Source organism: Plodia interpunctella, chromosome 4 (genome assembly GCF_027563975.2).
Source record: "Plodia interpunctella isolate USDA-ARS_2022_Savannah chromosome 4, ilPloInte3.2, whole genome shotgun sequence".
Lineage (NCBI taxonomy): Eukaryota > Metazoa > Arthropoda > Insecta > Lepidoptera > Pyralidae > Plodia > Plodia interpunctella.
In genome coordinates this window covers 5,774,550-5,796,482 of record NC_071297.1, presented here as the reverse complement: position 1 = coordinate 5,796,482, position 21,933 = coordinate 5,774,550, and the positions used below count along the sequence as shown (strand labels likewise).

The 21,933-nt window shown below is 35.1% G+C and overlaps 1 protein-coding gene and 1 long non-coding RNA gene across 17 annotated transcripts; one reads left to right on the top strand and one right to left on the bottom strand.

Annotated features, from left to right (window-relative positions):
- The first annotated feature begins 1,221 nt into the window (after positions 1-1,221).
- Positions 1,222-5,600, top strand: LOC128669177 (uncharacterized). The gene is made up of 2 exons (XR_008404613.1): positions 1,222-1,364; positions 4,595-5,600. It is a non-coding gene; the product is annotated as an uncharacterized LOC128669177 (long non-coding RNA).
- Positions 5,030-20,687, bottom strand: LOC128669175 (transcription factor mef2A-like). 16 transcript variants are annotated; one of them, XM_053743758.1, is made up of 29 exons: positions 20,267-20,687; positions 19,175-19,280; positions 18,718-18,894; positions 18,407-18,504; positions 17,775-17,975; positions 17,423-17,572; positions 16,721-17,338; positions 16,208-16,360; positions 15,820-15,915; positions 15,329-15,502; positions 14,883-15,002; positions 14,367-14,472; positions 14,087-14,176; positions 13,914-14,007; positions 13,386-13,588; positions 13,075-13,185; positions 12,576-12,724; positions 12,220-12,302; positions 11,699-11,777; positions 10,999-11,051; positions 10,479-10,560; positions 10,155-10,248; positions 9,991-10,052; positions 9,645-9,759; positions 9,206-9,315; positions 8,620-8,717; positions 6,604-8,185; positions 5,368-5,443; positions 5,030-5,194 (listed from the first exon to the last, which is right to left on the bottom strand). In XM_053743758.1, exons 1-29 carry the CDS (start codon positions 20,399-20,401, stop codon positions 5,190-5,192), a joined length of 5,220 nt encoding a protein of 1,739 aa, XP_053599733.1. In that variant the 5' UTR covers positions 20,402-20,687; the 3' UTR covers positions 5,030-5,189. The 16 variants fall into 16 exon arrangements, with proteins under 16 accessions (XP_053599733.1, XP_053599729.1, XP_053599730.1 ...); XM_053743754.1 differs by lacking the exon at positions 5,030-5,194 and having other exon boundaries at positions 5,297-5,443; XM_053743755.1 differs by lacking the exon at positions 5,030-5,194 and having other exon boundaries at positions 5,297-5,443; positions 15,329-15,481.
- Positions 20,688-21,933: the final 1,246 nt, after the last annotated feature.

Here is a 21,933-nt window from a genome sequence, read left to right as displayed (position 1 = left end):
TTTCTTATGGTCTAAAACTGAAGTCTTCAAAGTATACTCAGGCGACAAAGAGCTGCTAAACGTGAATCGAAATGAAGAAACCTATCGTCGTATATGAAGTTAACCCTATAGACGGTTTTTTGTGTTTATATTTTGGATTTGAATAGTTTTTAGGTGGAAATGGTTAATTGATTATGTTGAAGAAATGGACGTCGAAAATAATATATATATCCCAATCCCACGAAAAATGCAATGTGATATCAATAGTGTTCTATAATTATAATAAAGGTATTGTGTTTTACAATGGACTTGAATCAAATACGTTGTATTTAACACTTTGTGTTCTGAAGACTATTCAATAATCCACTAAAAACATCCTTCTTTTTTCTTTTTAAACTCGCACCAAGATTGCGAAAAAGGTATTTTAGTCAAAATCTTCAATAATATTAAAAATTGGTGCATTTCGCCTCCATTGGCTATGTTTGTTAACCCTAGTTGTACCAGTAGCGCCATCTGCGCCGAGCTTTGCGTAATTCCCTATTCTCCATTCTCGGCAAATTTCTCCCTCAGAAACAATATATGAGAAAATAAAAATTGTCGTCTCCATAGCGTCTATATTAATAAAAAAACTAAAAAACATAGTTCACATAGATTTAAAAAGGCCCCGCGCGCGGATGCTTTATATTGCAATAATGACAAAACATATTTGTTTTAGCTTAAAGTATCTTGTCTCAATTTCGGTTAATAAATTTTCTTATGCCCGGAAGTGGGAAAAGTTGCCCCATCTGGCACCCCGTAGGCCAACCTGCGGCTACGGGCCAACACTAGTTAGCTTGCTGCTGGACTGTCATATATCATGAATGAATGATCAATTCAATCTGTGTCACTCACACTGTCATTTCATTCATGTCATCCTATTGTAATTTTGTTGCTTTGCTTGCTGTTTTTCGTTCTTTGATTTTCTATCAAATTAAATATTACCTACTGATTTGATTTTAATTCCAATTTTATTATTATTTAAAACTACTTAATAATCTGGTTCCCGTATCCACTATTGTTAATCTCAAGTTTGAAAACGTTACCAAGCCACATCATGCCGGCCAGCAACATTGATTTGTACCACATGCAAGACGCCCGAAATAATTTTGATGCTATGCGACCTGCACCCGTTTGTGCCGATGCCAACCAGTTTATGGGCCAATGTCAAAATATTCACTTATCAACAAATTGCTATTATGGATTCCATGATGCCAAGAGAGACCATGTCACGACGGATTGCGAAATGTTAGAAGTACCGCATACTAATATAGACTCGCCCCATTCAAAGACGAGAAAAAGAAGTGCCGATGAGATTGAATACCCTCGTAGCAAGCGTCACCGAGAAGGTAAGAATCCTTTGAATTTGTTGATGAAAGCTCATTAAATGTCTCTAGCTAAAGAGAACAATAGACATGTGTTATGTCATCAAAGAAATATTCCATTCAATGAGGTTTCACTTTTAAATATATTTTATTATTGTTACAAAAGATTATTTTTACACAATGCAGCAGGAATATTGTGTATTCACTAATTTCTGTGGGAAGTCTCTTATTTTTTATTATATCTATGTAAATATAAGACATAGATATATAAGGTGGTACCTGCCTGCCATCATAGTGGTTATTCTTTAAGTTTTGTTGCAGTTTCTAATGACTAACTTTAATTGTTTCTGAGTGAACTTGATACACCTGTTGCATTGATAATACCTATCTTTTATTTTTATGTGGTATTCTTTTAGTTTTCTTTTTTAAATATATTTGTTGAAAATATTTTACGTGAATTACATATTCATGCCTTCCTTAAACCACAAGTGTTTGTCACTCAATTTTACTCAATATTTAGAGGAGATCATGGAATTTGATATTTTGTTTACCCGATAACAAACTAATATATTACTGACTGGAGTTTATCAATGCATAGGTATAATATAAGGAATTTACACAAATTGTGATAAATATATCTATACCCCATTTCTTGAAGTATTTAAATGTACACAATATTGACAAAAGTTTTTATTGAAAATGCTCTTTGAAAATCAAATATCTTTCTTATGGTGCAAATTATAATAATGTTCAAATGTGACCTGTTCCTCAACAGAACACACAATATTTTGCCATGCAGTTTACCTACAAATATTTATACTTTTAGAAGTACCTACCTAGACAAATGGGATATATGTATATATATATATATACAGCATTTGTATGTTACAAGACACCATATCTTACTGTTTTGTATGTATATAGGTATTTTGTAACTATACATTACCTACCTACCTCTTTAATACATGATCACAAAATTTTAACACAAAAATTTTGTAAATTTATGTATGACTAGATTTTGTCCGGAGATTCGCTTCTGTGAAAATTTTTGGATAAAATATAGCCTATAGCAATCTTGGATAATGTACCTTTCTAATGGCAAAAGAATTTTTGAAATCGGTTTGGTAGTTTCGGAGATTACCCACCTCGAACATTTGGTATGTTTGAGATCACAAACACTTTATAATATATATTATAATAATAGTATAGATATAAAGTTCAGTTTGTTGAGATGACTCAAATGTCAAAGGAATTTAATAGGTATGTGTATGAATGTATGTACTTTTGTTATGTACATGTATAAAAAAATACAACATATTTTTATAGTAGGAATATAGATAGTTTTTACAAGAATCATGGCTCATTTACTTCAACTTCATATCAACATAACCTATATTATACAGTACACCCTATATGATCATTACTCTGTGTCTGCATTATGCTAAACAAGCTGCATTATGCATTTACATAATTTACTTTGTATTTTTCACAAAAATGTAAGAAGACGTTAGTATAGTGTTCAGCTAATATAATTTAATAATATAGATACATCTTAACCATCTGTAATATTCAGTCACAAATATGAACCAAAGTATAAGATCTTGGTGGCATCTAGAACATGCCACATTTACAGTTTAATTTGTGATTGACTAATCTTGTAGCACTTTGTAGCACCAGATTAAAGAAACAATATTATCAAGAGTCAACATTCAAAATTAATATTAATAATTATTTATTTTGTAATATATTGTTTAAAAACATAGTTTTGCCTAATATCTTAACTCTGATAGAGTTACTTGATTGTAAAGTTTTCTGAATGGTCACTAAATTTTAATAAAAATGATGCAAACTTAACCCAAACCCCTTTATTATGTTGTTTCAGCTATTATAATTTTATAATCAGTATTTATAATTTATTTATTTCAGGTTTAAAACTGGATTTCCCTTCATATATGTTGATAATAAAAGTTGGCAACTTTGAATTTAATTGAAACTTTTGGATTCAACATAAATTTCTTTATTTTTCCATAACTTATCATTATTTATAGTGAGTGTCAAAGCAACATTCATAATTATTCATTTAGCCAGATGTTTGATGGAACTACCAGTCATTCTCGTTCGTCAACCCCAGCTTTGGCCCCTCCTCCGGTGAGGAGGGGTTAATTTTTTTTAAACAATGGGAGTTTCACTTAGGAAACATCCCAATCGACACCCCCATTAAAAATAAACATGCAAGCTATATCTTTGCACACACTTGGAAATGCATACTTTCGTGGTACCTTTAAGTGACAGAAAACGTAGTTAAGGTTGTATGAAAATCAATACATACATGTTATGAAAATCGATAAGACCATATAAAAGTAATGGATTGTGAAGCTTTACAAACTAATAAATTTTGTAATGTTACGTGTAATGAGTATATTATATATATATATATATATATATATATATATATATATATATATATATATATATATAATATGTATATATATATATATATATATATATATATATATATATATTTAAAGATATTAAATATAAAGTACTACAGCCGCCAACGAAAATACATTTTAATTCCCGCTTGACACCCTCTAATATTTTTACCACTCGTCACCGACGCGGCGTAGACAAACCCGTGTGACGAGCGGGAACGGCTGGACATAACAAATGTTCATTATCAAGTATTTTACTTCTTATTATATTATATTTTACTGATTGTCAAAATATTCCTAAATATGTAAATAGGTGTGATTTGTAGGTACCGATGATTTAAGTATTTAAGACAATTATAATATTCCTATCAAAGTCAAGGTTTGCAGCTTTAATGTTTGTAAACTCTTTATTTCACAAAGAAAGCAATTTTGGTGACGTTCATACGTTCTTGCAAAAGAACATGTTGGTGAAACCACGTTTTGTCGAGCTAGTTATTCAAATCTTAACTGTCACTTTAGTATAATAATTATTCTTCCACATTAATTGAACTGAACAAACCGCAACTGAAGGATATTAGATTTATTTATCGCATTACATTATACAACTATAAACTAGTCCATCACTTATATAAGAACTGTTGTAAATCGCATGACTGTCAAAAGATCTGCATTATTGTACATCTGTCGATTAATAGCCCAAATGTTTTAGTGTACATTACTGTGTTTAGTGTATATTAATTTGAAACAGCAACAAAACTTCATGTGGAGGCTTCCCACTGTGTCGGTTGAGCCACAGTGTGATGAAGTTCGACTTTATTTCAGAGGGTATGGTGCCACCAACTTCAAACTGCAACCCATGTTTACTACGTCCAACCCACAACAACCCTGATATATCTCGTTGTCTCATGGTCCATATGATCTAATCTCTACTTCTATTATGAAGCAAAAACCTAATTCAGCAATGTCCATTTTATCTACAGAAGTACAAAGAGAGAGAAACATAGAACCTGAGACAAACGAGAACAAGATATCGGACAAGAATACAGAAGACTTATTGGAAACTTTGTACTGGAACATTCACGGTGGAAACATATTTCATATAGTATAAGTGTATTTGACGTGCGATTGTGAGATTGTGTGATATGATATACCTGCAGTGATAGAGACTTTAAAGTATTTTGTGATTTTCTCATGTTTAATAGTAAGGGTTTCATAATAAAATTAAAGGAAAAAGGGAGGATTTTCATTTATATAAACTTTAATACACTTTACGTATTTATTTAAATAAATATTACATATTATATGAAAATGTGTTATGTAAAGATACATCAATCACTAATTCACTAAACATAGTAGGATACAATTTAAATATTGGTGAATGTTTTAGTAGTCAGGTTTTCCTCAATCTTCTCAAGTTTCAATCTGAAAAGGGAGATATTAATGTAATTAATTTCTATTTATTTTGTTTTTCTGTTACAGATGGTGAAGAAGATTTAATCAACTATATTTTCTTTCAGGATTCACTCAAACAATGAACAAACAAAAAGTTTGTGGTTTGAGTGTTTGCTCCACTATGGACATAATATTGAATTCACCTTTTTGCTTTTCAGATGATTCTTCCATGTGCAGCCTCGTTGGCACACGGTCAAGCCCGAGCCACTCCGCTTCCGCCTTTAATATAAACATACCACAATTTTACGTATTGAATATAAAATACAGATTACTGTTTAATTTTAGTATTATATAGTGGAGTAAAGAAGGAGGATTTTGTTAACTGTGATACTTTTACCATTATTGTAATAAAATAATTTATATGAAACTTATAAAATATTTTATTTATACCACTTAGCTTTGATTGTGTCTAAATAAACATAAAAGATGGAGTTGTAACCGAAGTGAAAATGCAAAATGAATATTTCTATTTTTATTTTCCTCAAGATTACAAAATATGTATTACGTAACGATGACAAATTGCATAAATGGTTATTGTTATAAAATATAAAATTTTCATTACATGAATCATGTTAGTAAGCAAGTCATGAACTCTGCGTATTGTTATAGCAAGGATATAGACCTATATCGCCAGTGCTCGTTGGAATATGTCGAATAGACTCTGATAATAAGATACTTCGTATCAACCCACACATGCAGTTGGCGTGCGCGACAAGCGTTAATAGTAATGTACGTGTGGTTTGACGGCCTGTTTGTTTAAACTCTATGAACATACGGGTTAGGATGGAAGTGAACAATTTTATGACAGCCAAATAAGAGCATTGAATTGGATGGGCCCTTAATTGTTACACAGGATAGAGCAAGAAAGTGACTTACGATTTGCCCATCTGAATCATAGGTACAAAATGGCTATTAGTCCTTACGTACGTAAGTTTCCAACACAATAATTGTCTATAAGGTTACGGCCTAAATCCTATTTACATATTGTATTTTTTATGGAAGCACGAATCTCCATTTATACGAGATATTTTATCGAATTTGGGTTTTTAGTCCTAAACTTATTTTGCTTACCGTTAACATATTAAATATAAGATAATCACAAAAACTCTTTTGGTAAAAAAGAAAAACAAAAATACGCACATGTGTGTAACAACTTGCACAGTTAATGTTCATAGAGTTTAATTAATAACATGATATGGTGTCCAGGCCACTCACGCACGGCTATATTGCCAGCAGGTGTGAGTGCGACACAATATCTACAAATTATAGCAAGTATATGACGTAATAGACCCAACGTGTTTTAAAAGCATGTCTTATGCATTACGGTTAGCACAATTAATCAGTGGGAGACATCTACAATACAAGAGTTGTCGCATTACCTCTGTAGGAGTGACCTCGTCAGTGTCAACGACATCCGGCAGCTGGTCGGCGGCGGTCCCTCCCCCTCCCCCTGCCCCTGCCCCTGTTCCGGCCCCGGCCCCAGTCCCCGCCCCCCCGGCTCCGCCCCCCTCCGCGTGCGTCTGGTCCGCCTCGGCCAGGTCGCCGTTGAGCATCTCCGAGCAGCTGAGCAGGTCCACCTTGCCCTCCTGGCTGGAGCGCGGGCTGGCGTCGTCCACGTGCACGTGGCCCGGCCACAGCTCGTAGGGGCAGGCGCTGAGCTGGTGCAGCTGCGGGTCGCTGGAGCTGAACAGGTTGAGGGAGCCCGCCACGTCCTGCAGCTCGGGCCGGCCCGCCGACGGCTGCGAATCCTCCACCTCGTCGCTTCCCGACACCAAAATTGGCAAGTTCTCGATGATATCGCTCGATATATCACATACTCGCCCGCCTTCATATTTAGATAGAAACTCTAGAAGCCTCTTTTTCACCGGCGGCGCGTATACGCCTTCCGAAGATAGAATCTGAGCGGCCAACGACTCTAAAAGTTCGGGGGTGCAAATCTCTTCACTTTTCAGCAACAAAAAACGTACAATCTTGTTATCGACCTGCATGGTGCTAGTGCAAGCATTTTGAGAAGGAATCGTGTTACATTCGTGGTAATTATTTGATTCTGAAGTAGTAGTCACAATACCTTCCGGTCTGCTTTCATCGTGCGCATTTTCGTTGGTCTGGCTATCTACAATATTGTCATAATGAGACAACACGTTACGAATAGATTGTAAAACCCTCTGTCTAAGGGAATCAGAACTAATAAGTTGGAGTTCTCTGAATAATTGAATAAGGAAATCAGGATGAGACTCGTTTACGCCGATCAAAGCTGTCACTTCAGAATAAACATTTTCCCTGAGTAGATCGAACAGTTTCGAGGTGGCTTTATCGTGAACCTCGCGGCTGGTGGAAGCTAAATTCGGATTGGGCGTCTCGGAGGTGCTCGCGATGTTGATGTTGCTGGTCTGAGAATAATCTAATGTGTAATTTCTTCTGTTTGTGGAGTTTTTCGCCGGTAGTTTAGAGGAGGACTTTTTCTTACTCGCGCTCGTGTTTAGATTGTTGGAGTGAGACTGGATGATTTCGGGTATGGGGCTGGTTATATTGAGATTTCTAAATGGATTTGGTGCGGGTTCCTGTCGATTGATATTAACGTTGGAAACAGTGGGGGTGTTATCATCGATGTTTCTAGAGTGCGTCGCGTTTCCACTATCCGTGTCCATGTTCTGGTTGACGTTCAACACATCAGGAGCAGAGGAGAACGATAGAGATCGCTCGTAAGCCACATTTCTACGGGCTGCGTGTCGATTGGGGACTTCTTCGTTTTGTAACACTTGCGTGGGAGCGTTTTGTGAGGAACTAGCGGCATTGGTGTTCCTCTTAGGAGTGATGGACGGAGAAGTGGATGAGGAGGTGTGGTGTAAAGTGTTGTGCGATCGCTCCACCAACGGGTGCGGGTTGTGTGCAGGTCCCACTGCTAAGTGCCCGTCAGCATTGGTTTTGCTATTGGCTGAGAGTAGATTTTGTCGGGAATAACTGCAAAAAAATATATTATTAAAACACCATAAAAATTGTAAGGTGAATATAGTGTAAAACAACATATATAGTGTAGTATATAAAACACACGAGATATTTTAGTTTAAGTTAGTAGAAGCTGTAAACAGAATTATTTTTTACCAGTGTTTCACTTACAGGATACTTGCTAAAATTAGTAATTTAAAAGAAATTTAAATGTATAAATAAGCCAAGGATATTTTAAAGGGACCTACACACTTTTCTCACCAAATTCTTCCGTAGTTATGCATTTAATTAAATATACTATAAACAAACAAAATTCTAATATATATAAGTACTATCCATAGAATTCTAATAATATCTGAAAAGAAAAATCCATATTATAAATTATAATAAAATACATAGACATAAAAGATATAGAAATGTATTTATAAATAATATATATAATACTATACCTTCTAAAGTTATCCCAATAGTTATTGGCGCGATTTCCCGGCGGCACTTGATTGTTGAGAGTATGCGAAGCGGTTTCTGCTCGCCAACGCTCTTCCAACTGAAATTAAAATAATTATTATATAATATAAATAATCACCAATCACTTTCTAATATAAAAATTGCTACTTTCCAATCTTGGTAAAATGAGATAATTGGACAACGACATAGTTTCCGACTGTCTGAATACGTCCACCCCGCTCCGCTCTCCGCTGAGAGTACTGCCGCCCATAACCGGGACAGAGCTCTTAACCACTGAGTTATCGAGACTATTCGTTTTAGTTGACATTGCAGTGGTAACAGATTTTATAAGCGTCGGTAATAGGTAAAGTAGTATCAAATATATACTCTCGTCTTCATGTAATGATCAGAAGTCCTACGATTTTACCTCTACAGCTGAATCGACATAGATAAACATGCGGCCCTTCCTCCCCGCACCTCTCAACCCCCCACGATTGCCCTGTGAGACGTTCGAAATTCGACTGTAGGAGTCAAGTAAATAGGTCGGACGTCTGTGGTAGTACTAACTATGTATACAGTAGTACATACGTGTGTGAGCTGCGCCCTGAGCTGGTGGATCTCGCGCTGCTGCAGCGCCAACTGCTGCCAGTACCACGCGCCCCAGAACCCACAGCCGCAGCTGCAGCCCCCCATCACACCTGTGAGATATTATCTACGTTAAATATAGCATATAATATAGGTCGGACATAGCAGACTTCTACCGCCACTGTGCAAGATGACGTTCATTGGAAAGTGAACTTTAAAGCATCCGCAATGACATATTTTACATTCACAAGACGAAACCTGACAGTAATCAATCCGCTCATTTGTTAGCTAAATGAACAGGGCGCCGCCCTCATTTGCTTTATACTCTTTTCAGAAAAACTGTAGTTGCAAATATATTACAGCCTAAAGCAAATTTTAAATTTAGAATTAATCATAAAATATTGAGGATTCTAATATAAACTTAAGTTTCGTTTCTACTCACCATATGGCATCATCATGTTGAACGGCAAAGATGGCGGGAAGGACATCGGAGGAGTCCCCATCAAACGGTCCATGGTTTGTGAATGGCTATTCTGTGTGAACTGATTGCGCATATCCTGCAAGTGAAGCCATAATCAATAATGAGGATTAGCTTTAGACCGCGGGGCCACAAACATTTTGGTCGAGTTCGCCGTTATTTTCGGATGAAGTATCGCTTATGTAATTTTATCAGATCACGTAAGAAAAATATTATAATATAATGATTTCTTAGCGTAATATTAAAATTTCGCGGTGGTCATCAGATCAATTTAACTGTATTTATTTTAGGGTAAAGCCCAAACATTCACCTGGTTCGACTTAGAGTTCCAACAGGGTGGCGGCGGGTACGGCATATTGACTGTGCTATCCGCTGCAAAAATGTTAAATTATTTAAAAAATCATATATACAGATACGTACTTAATTTCATTGAAACTTGGTAAAAATACAAAACTGAGACAGAAAGTGACTTACGATTTTGTGTTATAGGCGGCACCATATTGACGTTGGTCGGCTCCGACCTCGGTTCGTGTCGTATATTTTGACTGACGTTATTGGATTGTGGAGCCTGAAATACGAGAATAAATTTTAATCTAGAAAACAGACAAAACTTGATTGTTGAATTCCCTGAAAAGTTATTTCTTTCTCTTTTCGAATGTATAGTAGTTTTCATAGATAGACCACCATGCTTCCGGTGATTTGCACGCTGGAAACAGTTTAATATGTGAAACTATTACTAAGCTATCCTATTCGCTACAAAAACATAGTTATTGCAAATAATTTATAATCATTACTTACCACAATATTTTCTTCAGGCTGTCGATCTTGCGCTTGTCTCCGCCTAGCTCTATTTCTTTGATTAGATTTGTTTCTAGAGGCGCTGAAAGTAAACAGAAGTTAATGTTATTACAGTATTTACTGTTCAATTGGAAAATAAAGCATGAAAATTTAATGAGGTCCAAAACAAATAAATTGTCTGGAAGTCACTGAATAAACTTAGATCAAATTAGGAAGCGCAAATAACTGGAGAGTGACGTAGGCTATTTTTTGTTGGCAATAGACAGTTGTTACATAAGTGTGACAAAGACAACAAATGTTATCTAACATTTTGTAACATGACGTATGTGAGCACTATAATAAAATAATTATTAGTTATCATAACTCGTACGCTCATTACGCAGAAAATACAGAAGAAAAATGTTTTCATAGTTTTTTTATAAATTTGCGTTTTGCGCAGTCATGGCAACACCTTAGCGGCGAATTCACTCGCGTTAGTCCCCGGGCGGAGCTGTTGTAGTTACTAGTGCGAGCTACTCACCTGTCGGTGTCGCTGCCGTACGCGGGCCTCTCCGCGCCGCCCGCCGACATGCACTGGACATGTATATAATATAAATAATATATTTCGGAATTTCAACATTGATATAACTTAAATTAAGAAAGGATGAAAACCTGTTCACGTAAAACTTACCACGATACATACAAACACGTACGTCCACATGTTGTCACTTTTTCCTATAACGTGTACGCATCGTGTAAAAAAAAGAGAGGACAAGTGGATGCAATGACGTGCTACGTGATTTATGTTTCATGGTAGCCCCCCAGGTTTCAACGCCCTATTATTTAGTTGCAGGGCAATATGTTGACTCGGTCTTACAATTAATTAGAACAATCATTAACGATCAAAATGATCAATCATCATCTAAATTCTTCACCCATTGCGTTTTGTCCACGTTGAAATAGCAATGTTAGATCAAATAGATGCCTTCTAGGAACCCACGGACTATTAGTACATGTGTGAGGAGTTCTCACGTTATAGCTCATTATAGTGCAATTCAAGGTGAATTCAAGTCACACTTATCTTATTAAAGAAAATAATGAATTGTCATCGGAATACGCGAGTAAAAGATTTTATTACACACCGGGATGAGTGAAAATATAAAAATAAACATTTCTTTCAAAAATAGATTAGGTATTACTTTTGAGTTGACAAAAATACATGTAAATTACTGGTTACTTACTCTGAAACTTGCATTCTCTCTAGAGGTCTGCGAATCCAATAATATTTGTTCCGAACGCGAGTCAGGCTCCTCTTGTTCACTATAAAAAAACAAAACACTATCAGAAAATCCACGAAAACAAGATATGCCCTCTCACAAGTTGAACCAAACACATATTATTTCTGCGTAACTTGCTGATAATGAACTACACAAATCTACTATTACAATAAATTGATTTTATCCAATTCTAGTTTACGCCCGCGGCTTCGCCCACGTGAATTTACCTGCGAAAGCTGAACAGACATGATTTTCATACAACTTTCACCCCACATTACAGTCATATGGGGGTGATTTGAAAGAAAAATTGGCCTAAGTTTGATCGGGGGTCTTAAATTACATGCATACCAAATTTCATTAAAATTGGTATAGCGGCTTAGCCGTGAAAGCGGAACAGACAGACAGACTTTTAGTATGGATTACCGATTTTCAAATTAGTAAAAGTTCTGACGTATGTCAAATAGAAAACCTTAAACATGACGCACCTGTTGTAAGACTGGTTGGCGATAGAAGCCGTCCTCGAGTCTACTTTCATTTGCTGGCTTTCAGGTGCAGCACATAGCACTTTCTGTGATCAAAAATATTTTTTTATCTCTGTCGTTTTTTACCCGACATCAATTACCTTTCAAGGCTGTCTAATTTCGTCACACGTTATACAAGGTGACTTTATACCAATGCATTATCGCCACAGCATTAATGCCCATTGGCATTAACTTGTCTACTTTATTGCAGGTATCTATAATAATGAATGAATAAGAATTTAAAGGCAAAGTATAAAATTATCAATCTGTATAGCGGTCCTTCTCTAGGGCGGAAATCATACGATGATATAAAACCTGACCTCCTTGTTAAGCAAGGCCTCCAGCTCCCGCTGCTTGTCGGCCAGCAGCGCTCGCAGCTGCAGCTGGCGGCGCTCGGCCGCGCCCGCGCCCGCGCCCGCGCCGGGGGCCCGCACCTCCTCGTTCACGCACTTTTGCTTGCGGGACACTTCTAGAAACACATTGAAATACGAGTTATTTATACTAAAGACATATCATAATTTTAACATTATTTTGGTATTGAAGAAGCAAGTAGGTGTGTACACTTATTCCAAGTTATCACTTTGGAATAAGAGTACACACTACCACCACTATACTTACACCTACTTATATATACTTATCCCGAAAGTACGCGTTTAGTCAATGGCACTTTATAGATTAAAAAATACTTTTTAATATATCTTATTTTATAATTACGCGGGTAACACCACAATGTACGGCTAGACAGACAAATAAATTATCAAGTCTCAACAAAATTAACAATAATATATTATATAGATAGTAAGCTTTTAATTTACTAACCTTTATTAGATATCATGTCTTTGATTCGAGCTCGCTCTCCCATAATTTTTTCAGTTTCCATTCGCAGTTCTTGTGCCAGTTCTTGCAATGAGGCTAAGTTTGCTTCATGACCTATCAAGAACATAGCTACTATAGAATAAACCAACAAGCATAAAACAAGTGTAAAATAAAAAAGAAAATAACTTCTATTGTCAGATACATAAAGAGATTTGAGAAGATCTTTGCCCTGCCGTTAAATTAGTGGAATAGAAAATTTATAAATTACTGGTTTAAATAATTGTATATGGATAGTATGAAGTAAAAAAACATACTCTGTTGTTGCTGTTGATGTTGCTGCTGACTCTGCTGCATCTGTTGTTGCAGCTGCTGGGTTTGCTGCATTTGTTGTTGCAGCTGTTGGTTCTGTTGCATCTGTTGTTGTTCGTGTTGCTCGTTGGTGAACTTGTGTCGCTGCGGCAGGGAGTTGCGGACGCGGCACATGCTGCCGTCGTTGGACCACCCGCCTTCCGACTTACTGAAATATTACTGTAACTTCAAGGCTAATTTTCAATACGAAACTAGACGTAAGGATGTAGTTTTTCTGCATTAATTTTCCTGCAACTTTACAAGACCGAAGAGTTTAATATTGTAAAATAATAAATGCTATTACAGTATTATAGAATATTAGCATAGTAGGAGGTCATTCCGGAGATTGCATTTTGAAACAGAAACGTAGTATCAAATTATCGATTGATATCGCCTGAGTTTATCGCTTGTTCATCGCGTAAAAGGAATCACACCAACAATTGGTGGAGAGATCCGTACAAAAATCCGTCGGTATACATTATTCAAAAACTTACTTGTCGTGAATGTTAGAATGCCCCGGCATCTGGAAAGAATCATCGTGATTGCTCAAGTGGTCAGCTTCGTAATTTTCAACTGAGCGCATAAGATCTGAAAAATAATTATTATAATTTTAGTATATAATTCTTCAGGAGCGAACTCAAAACATATTGTATATTTATTTACTAACCTTTAGTCTTTTGCAGTGCTGTTTTAATAGCCTTTATTTCCATGAGTTTGAATGGATCTTCATTCTTCATATTACCACCTGTCTTGTTACCTGCAAATGTTTAATCATCTCTGAAGTCAAGGCTCACTCTTAATTGTACAAAAAAGAATATTTCATATTAATTTAATAACAAGCAGATGTATTTTTGCATATACAAAATATAATAAACCTCAGTTTGTATAGATTGACTTTAACAAAATTTAAGTTGAGGCTGTAATAATAATTACACAAAAAAGCATACATTTACGAGACGGTTCTTCATCTGCACTATCTTCCCCGGAACTCGAGTATGTATTGTGGGAGCTAGCCAGACGGGTAGCCATTTGCAATTTTTGAAATTCCGATACCTAAAATAAAATTATTTAATTTACAATCTGAAAATTTCTGCCTTGAAAATAAATAGATTTATTGAAGTTTTTATTTAATGTAAAATACCGACTAAAATCTACAATGATATAAGTTAAAAAATAATCAAAAAATAATAATTCATCTCGTAATTAGTCGGAACAAGCAGGTGTCCATGAAAACGACAGATATACGATGGAGAGCACAATCACTAGCAGTAAATTTTTCATAACGTTAACTACGCTCACAAAAATAGTTTAATTTCTTCAGCAATTTCCCGAGTAAACGTAAAGTTTTGCAATACATTTGTAACACTTGACGATTACAAGTGAAATATTGACCAGATCAACGTTACTGAAACTGTAATCAGACCATTAACGTGGAAATTCGGAAGCCAATCCAAGCCACTCACCAAACTCTCCATGTGCTGTTTCTTGTCCTGCAGCTGACGCAGCTTGAGCTGCAGCACGCGGCTGCGCTCGCTGAGCCCCTCCTCGTCCGATTGCTCGCTTTGTCTGGTCGTCTCGGCTTCCTGACATCACATGACGTATTGTATTGCACACTAGCGTCTCCAGTTTTGACAATTTCTTTTATTTATTAGTGTAAATAGGATTTGGTCAAAAAGTTTGATAGTCCATGGCGCATTATAAGTAGATAGCGCTACTGTGCATAAAATCTAAAACCTAAGAAAGTATACGATTAAACAATTACAACGAATGATAATCCGCGGGTAACGCCGCGAGGTGCAACTAGTAACCGATAAAAACGTGATTTTAAACAAGTTTTAATATTAACTCGAATATCATCCACATATACCTAGATACCTATTTTGTAACAATCTGTATAAAGAATATTCACCTCGCTGCTGGCGATGTTGGCGTCGCGATGCTCGAAGCGCTCGTCGTGGCTGTGCGCGGAGTTCGCGGAGTGCTGGTCGGTGTTCGCGAGGTCGCAGTGCGGCAGTGTGGTCGCGACGCCGATCTGATTCGCCGCGTACAGCCGCTGGGAATGCTGGTAGCCGAACGATTGGTTCTGCCATGGATTATGTTGGAAATTAACTCATATCTATAGACTAGATATCAAGACTAGATCGAATCCAATGCGTCTATGGGACTTCTCGCGTAGCGCTGACTATTGACAATGGGAATGCGGAGAACGTGGAGAAACACAAAGGGAGGGCAAATTCTATTGAATAATTCAACAGTTTAAGTCAATTTGTTATAAGTTTACTGACAACAAAAATTCTTTATTTAACACTTTATTTCGATATATTATATTTCATGTGACTTCTAAGCAAAGTCCTTGACAATGTAAAATGGAGCGCTTTTTTATTTTTATGTATCGAATACCTGCATGCCGCCAAAGTTGTCATGTGAAGTCGACGGGTGAATCTCTTGAGACTGCCTTTCCCTGTTAATTTCGTCCAACTGTTGTTTTGCTTCCTCCTGCAAAAGAAAATATTTTTCTACAATATTTACTGTACCACTGGAACTCCTGTGCCAATATTATAAATGCGAAATAGGTAGAATATACGCTCTAAATTTCCTTAGGAGCGACGACCTGGGGCTACGGAGCGGCTAGTACTTTTTTCTAATAAAACATTAATCACACAATTACTTAAATATATACTTAACTACAATTTGATGATTCTTTTATGTTAAATTTACTTACTATATTTCGAGAGTGAGTGTTTTTGCGTTTATAAATATAGATAGATAAAAATTTGAAAACTCCCACCTGATATTTCAGAAGTCGTTTCTGCTGCTGCTTAAGAGCAGCTAAACGCATCTGTGATAACTCCATTTTGTTTTTAATTTCATTCTGCCACAGTTCATTATCACTGTATATAGAGCCATTGCTTTGCACTGACACTGGTCTGGTTACAAGATCCTGTTGATGTTAATATTATTTGTAAGTTTATTTTTCTTTGTACAATCAAAATAATAATGAGAAATCTACGTCTAAAATTTATAGATATTCAGATACTGTTATTGTGTTAAGATTTATGATGAATCTTTTATTCCCTGCATCTTATCATGTCGAAACATCTTATTAAGTAACAACAAAACACTAATGTCGGTAAAAACAAATTTAGCCAAAAACACACGAAAAAGAGTGAGAAAATAGATTAAGAAAAATGTTGATGGAAATTAATAACATGGTAGGGAGTGTTAAGTTTGCATTGTTCATGCTAGGTTTTAAATTCTCGATCAGGGAGCACACTTCTTATGACACACAGTATACAGAAACCTTATCGTCGTAGGTGCTACTACAATCTTTAGAGTTTCTACTTTTCATTTCCTCAATCATTGCTACCTTTTCAACACAAGATAGAATATTTTTTCTTAACACCTCATTCAGATGTTTATCATCTTTTTTAGCTTCTGGCACAGGACACGGAATAGTTTCTATTTCTTCTATTACAAATTTAATCTCATTTGTATTTACAATATGTTCTACATTTTCAGAATGACTATTCAAATCTATTTCTACTATTTGGTCTGTTTCCACAGTATTGTCTTCGCTATCAATATTTTTTATATTTTGAAATGACTTATTTATTTGTTCATTTTCTATATTAGTCACTTTTTTAAGACTGTTGCTTATATTTTTATCATTAGCACTTATTGCTATGTCTGGTTTAACAAGAATTTCTAATTGTTCAGATCCAGTCATATTGCTACAAGGATGTTCATCTATTACTTCAGCTTGTGCACTTGATTCCTCTACAGTTTCATCTGCAGGTACTTCTACATTATCCGGCCTTTTCTCTAGCAAAATATTTTGCAATTTATTTTCACTTTCTTTCAAAGTCATTACCATTTGCACTAGTTCGTCATATTCTTCCTTCGTGTGCTCAATAAATGCCTAAATAAAACGTAATAAAATTCTTATTGAGCATACTCGTCTACTTCATTACATAAATTAATAAATTTAGATTTCAATACTTACTTCGTCTTCGGAATTGCGCATGGTGTCAACAAGAGATGACGTCACTCGAATGTACTCTCTGATTTGTCCGAGCCGTCGTTCAACTGCTGCGGCGTCGGGACACGCCGCGACTATAGCTTCACCCAACGCTCGAGCTGACTCACGGTGGACCTAATACAAATGTTTAAGATGTTTACAAAAATGAAATTCTTGACACAAGCTTTTATTGTCGTCAGAGATATCGTATTGCATTAGCCTATCCTATGTGCACCGTCGGGTCATGAATCCAAGCTAAATGTATTTGCAGCTGTAATTTTAGCTCAATTGGTTGAGTTTTTAAATAAAACATTATCAAATACTTATTTCAACTTACATGGTTGTTCTCATTGAGGTTATTGAAGTTGCCCTGTCCCTGATCATACATGTTGTTCATTAAGTTAACAGTTTTTGTTCCGACTCTCGAGTTGGACGTAGAGGGCGCAGAATTGTTATTGCTTGAATGGCTATTACTGTCAAAGTTGTTGCGAGCTGAATTTAAGTTTCTTGATAAATTGTTTCTGTTCTGACTTGGAGCCTGTTAAGTTAGAAGAGACAAAACAATTTTTAAATGTTTGTGCAAATATAGCACAGCAAATTTACAACTTTTAAATATTTATACGAATATACAAATCAATATAACAAAAACACCAACCATTTTCCTAAAAAATACAACATACATTTAAACAATGAAATGACAAAAATGAGGACTAAATAAGAAATATGTGTGACATGCTTATTCTATTCTAATATAAAATATATATAAAATATGTACAATTTATTATAAAATATGTAATATGTAATATAAAATATGTATAAATTATGTATAATTACAATAAAAATGACTTAGCACAACCAATTGGATGTATAATTATAGATGTACTATAAATATGCAATGAATATGAGTAGGTTCATTTGCTGTTGACTGTACATACACATCCAATTAAATATGAATACAATCATAGTTACATTGAAAGGTTGTGACATATTCCCACTCACTGCATTAGGTGTAGTAGGGTTCACAATCATCACAGCAGTTGCAGCATGATTAGAGTGGGGGATTATTCCTGCAAAAAAAAACAAATTAAATGTAAGTAAATTAAGCATTAATTTAGGGAAAAGTACCATAAATAATAAAGAATATTTGTGAATGTAGTGTACCAGTGCCGTGTGTGTTATAAAATTATTTTAAATTATGAAAAAGGTATATGCACTAAGAAGTAGGTATAATAATACTGTCACCAATTGTAATTATAATAATAGGTCAAGTTAATAATCACCATTTTGCATTTGATGAGCATATGGATGTAAATTGTGATTTGAGATGCTAGAACCAGCACCGTCATCGTGGTGTTCAGTTATGTTTTCTCGATTCTGTACGGTCAGGGGTAGAATACGAGGTTGCGGTCTTACAGGCACAAATCTTCCAAATCCACTCTCAAATGACACTGAGTTGTCTAAAATATGATGGTTAGTTAGTGCTTTCATAAATATGCTAGCAGCATCAGAGACACAAATGTTTTAAATTAGTAATATTTGAGGATCTATAACAATCAAGCAATTGAAGTACATATATTTTAATTTTATTAAGAAATGCACAGAACAAACCATTAGTAGTTGGTAATAGGAAGTCAGTTAATTGAATACTTCCTAAATCCTGATCAAGTTCTTGATTTTAATTGCAATGACATTAAATTAATATTATCAGTTATTGAAGTGAAAAGTACATGTTCTTACCCAAATCTGTCAGTTCAGGTTCAGATGTATTATTTGATGGTTTCCTGGTTTGGTTATAATTAGATCTTGTATTATATTCTGACACAGGAACCCAATCTAAAGATGACTAAAAATATGATACTAAAATCAGATCAACAATTCACACATATCTACTTACCTTAAAGGAATCTAAAGATGCTACAAATATCAAAACAGTTTGAACACACCTTTTTCAAATGAAATTTAGAAAAACAACCACCCATATGGCAAAGTAAAACAGTAATATAAACTATAATGGTAACAATAATCATACAAGGAGTGAATATTTAATTTCTTGTAAACTTATAGTAAGCACAAAAAAAAATGTGTCGCAAAAGTGAAGCAAAGTTGGCAGCTGGCCAATATACAAGTCTTGAGTTTCTAAAAATAAGTCAGGACAGTAATGAACACTGCCACACTTGTTGCTTCTTATGTGAAGTCTCCTATGACAGTCAAAATAATATTACTTTACTCAAAATTTAAAAGATCATCAATGATTTAAAAAATCAAGATGATTATTATTTTGTGAAATATAAAAATAAAACATTAGTTTTAAATATGAGTCTACATAATACTTAGGTCTTCCAAAAATTTTAAACATTTAATGACTAACAAGAAATTTAAGTAAAAAATTTTGTGCCTAAAGGGTCAAATAGACACAATTTACCATCATATTGAATATTCTGAGCTTCTCATTTTGAAAGGCAAATATAATTATTGTGTTAAAAGCAGATCACCCATTTGATACAAGTACTATTCATGTTATTTGCTAACTTTTGTCATTCTAAATGCCAATAACAAATTTGGTATCTTAACTCATTGATCACGCAGAAATGATTAACAATAGATTGTTTGAATGATGCATTTGCACTAGTTCATAGGTACTAAGTTAATGAAAATACTATCCTATGTTCTTTTGTTTCCTCTTCATGTATGCAAGAATTTATTGACAATCGACGGAAATTTGGGTATAGGCAATACAACCAGTCTTTACAACTATCTTAATACATAATACTAGTATGGCAAAATAATTGCTTGGGTGAAGTATCTTTCGACGTAAGTAAGGTGTCTTACCGTAACCAGATTGCTGGTCATGTCTCTCCTAGTTGGAGTCACAGCTTCTTGGGGTACATTACAATTATTTCTTACTTTAGTCTTGGGTATGGTACCAGTGTGACCTGGTTGACGATCGTTGTTAGGAGGAGCCATAACATTTGTTAAATATATTTTTAACTAAATCAATTTTAGTAGATAATAAAATGCAATAAATATTAGGCCGGTAAATGAAACCCGGAAATTATTATAGCATAATGGTTCATATTAAGTTTTTATTCGAAATCTTAACTATTCTAAATTTTATAATCACGGCAAGAAAGTAAATTAAAATGTCACAATAAGTAATACAAAATACATAAGATTAGTTCTACAATTATTTTTCTTTTCGAATTTTCCAATTTTTATTTTTACTAATACTCGACAACGCAAACGCAAGCTATATGACATTTGTGAAGAGCATTGCCAGTATCATAAAATTCATTTCCGCAAAATCATTGCACTTTCATATAAGTTTCATTCAAAATGTTTATACATTTTATGCTAATAGCGCACAGATATAAGAAAAGATTTTTAATGTTATGTTCTCTTATATCTATACAATAGCGCTTGTTTTTCAAAATATGTTTTTCCCATAAATGGTACGGGAAGTTGTATCGAAATATTTGGCTACGCTAGAACGTCGTCTTTGGTATTCTTTGTCTTGGAACTTATTCAGCTACTACAATTTTTCGTCTGTTCACACTTTTGCATGCAGTTAACGAAATCTTTTTGAGTTTGAGTTTTGCCATTGAATACCAAATAGAATGGTCAAGATTAGTTGAGTGCTGCTAGCCAACAGAATGTAACGTATTTTATTCACTTTCTTGACAGACTAAAATGTGTGTAGTGTAATCATGTAATTAGTAGTGTACGTGTGTACGTAGTACCTACTAATTCCATGAGTGTAATATAACATGTACCCACTTTGTTATTGACCAATTGTTTTTTTAGAATGAAAGGTTCATTTTCAACATCTGATCTGATAACATTTCCTTAAATCTAGGGTAAAAATGAATAATATCGCAATGACAGGTGTCAGCTCGCAGTTGTCATTCGGAGGCCCATTCACGGATTGTAATTTTTGTCATCCGTCGTCGTCGCCTACAGGTCGCAAGTCACATTCGGAACGGACGTTTGGTATACATACAATGTATATGGGTTTAGGGCAAATTACGCAAAGCTCGGCGCAGATGGCGCTACTGGTCAACTAAGGTTAACAAACATTGCCAATGGAGGCAAAAGATCTTTCGTTAGCTTGTTGGCAGGATGTGTACACAGCATTACCTATTGAATAAAAAAAATTAAAAGCACGAAGTAATGTAGTTTTTTCTTATAATTATCATCATTACATATTATAAAACAAAGGCCTCCGCCGCGTATGTCTGTTCGCGATAAACTGAAAAACGACTACACCTATTTTCATGCGTTTTCAAAGGGTTTTCACAAATATGTCTAAGGAAGGTGTAGGTGTATATTTTAGGTTCGAAATTGGCCTAAATTGCTTTGAGGAAAGGATGGTACGGCCGCCGTGCCGCTTTTCGTGCTCGACTTGGGGGGCACTGCCATGCCCCCAGATTATGTGTTTGCTCGAGCGAAGTCGAACGGGCCGCTAAGTATATTACAATGATATGAAACTAGATTATTTT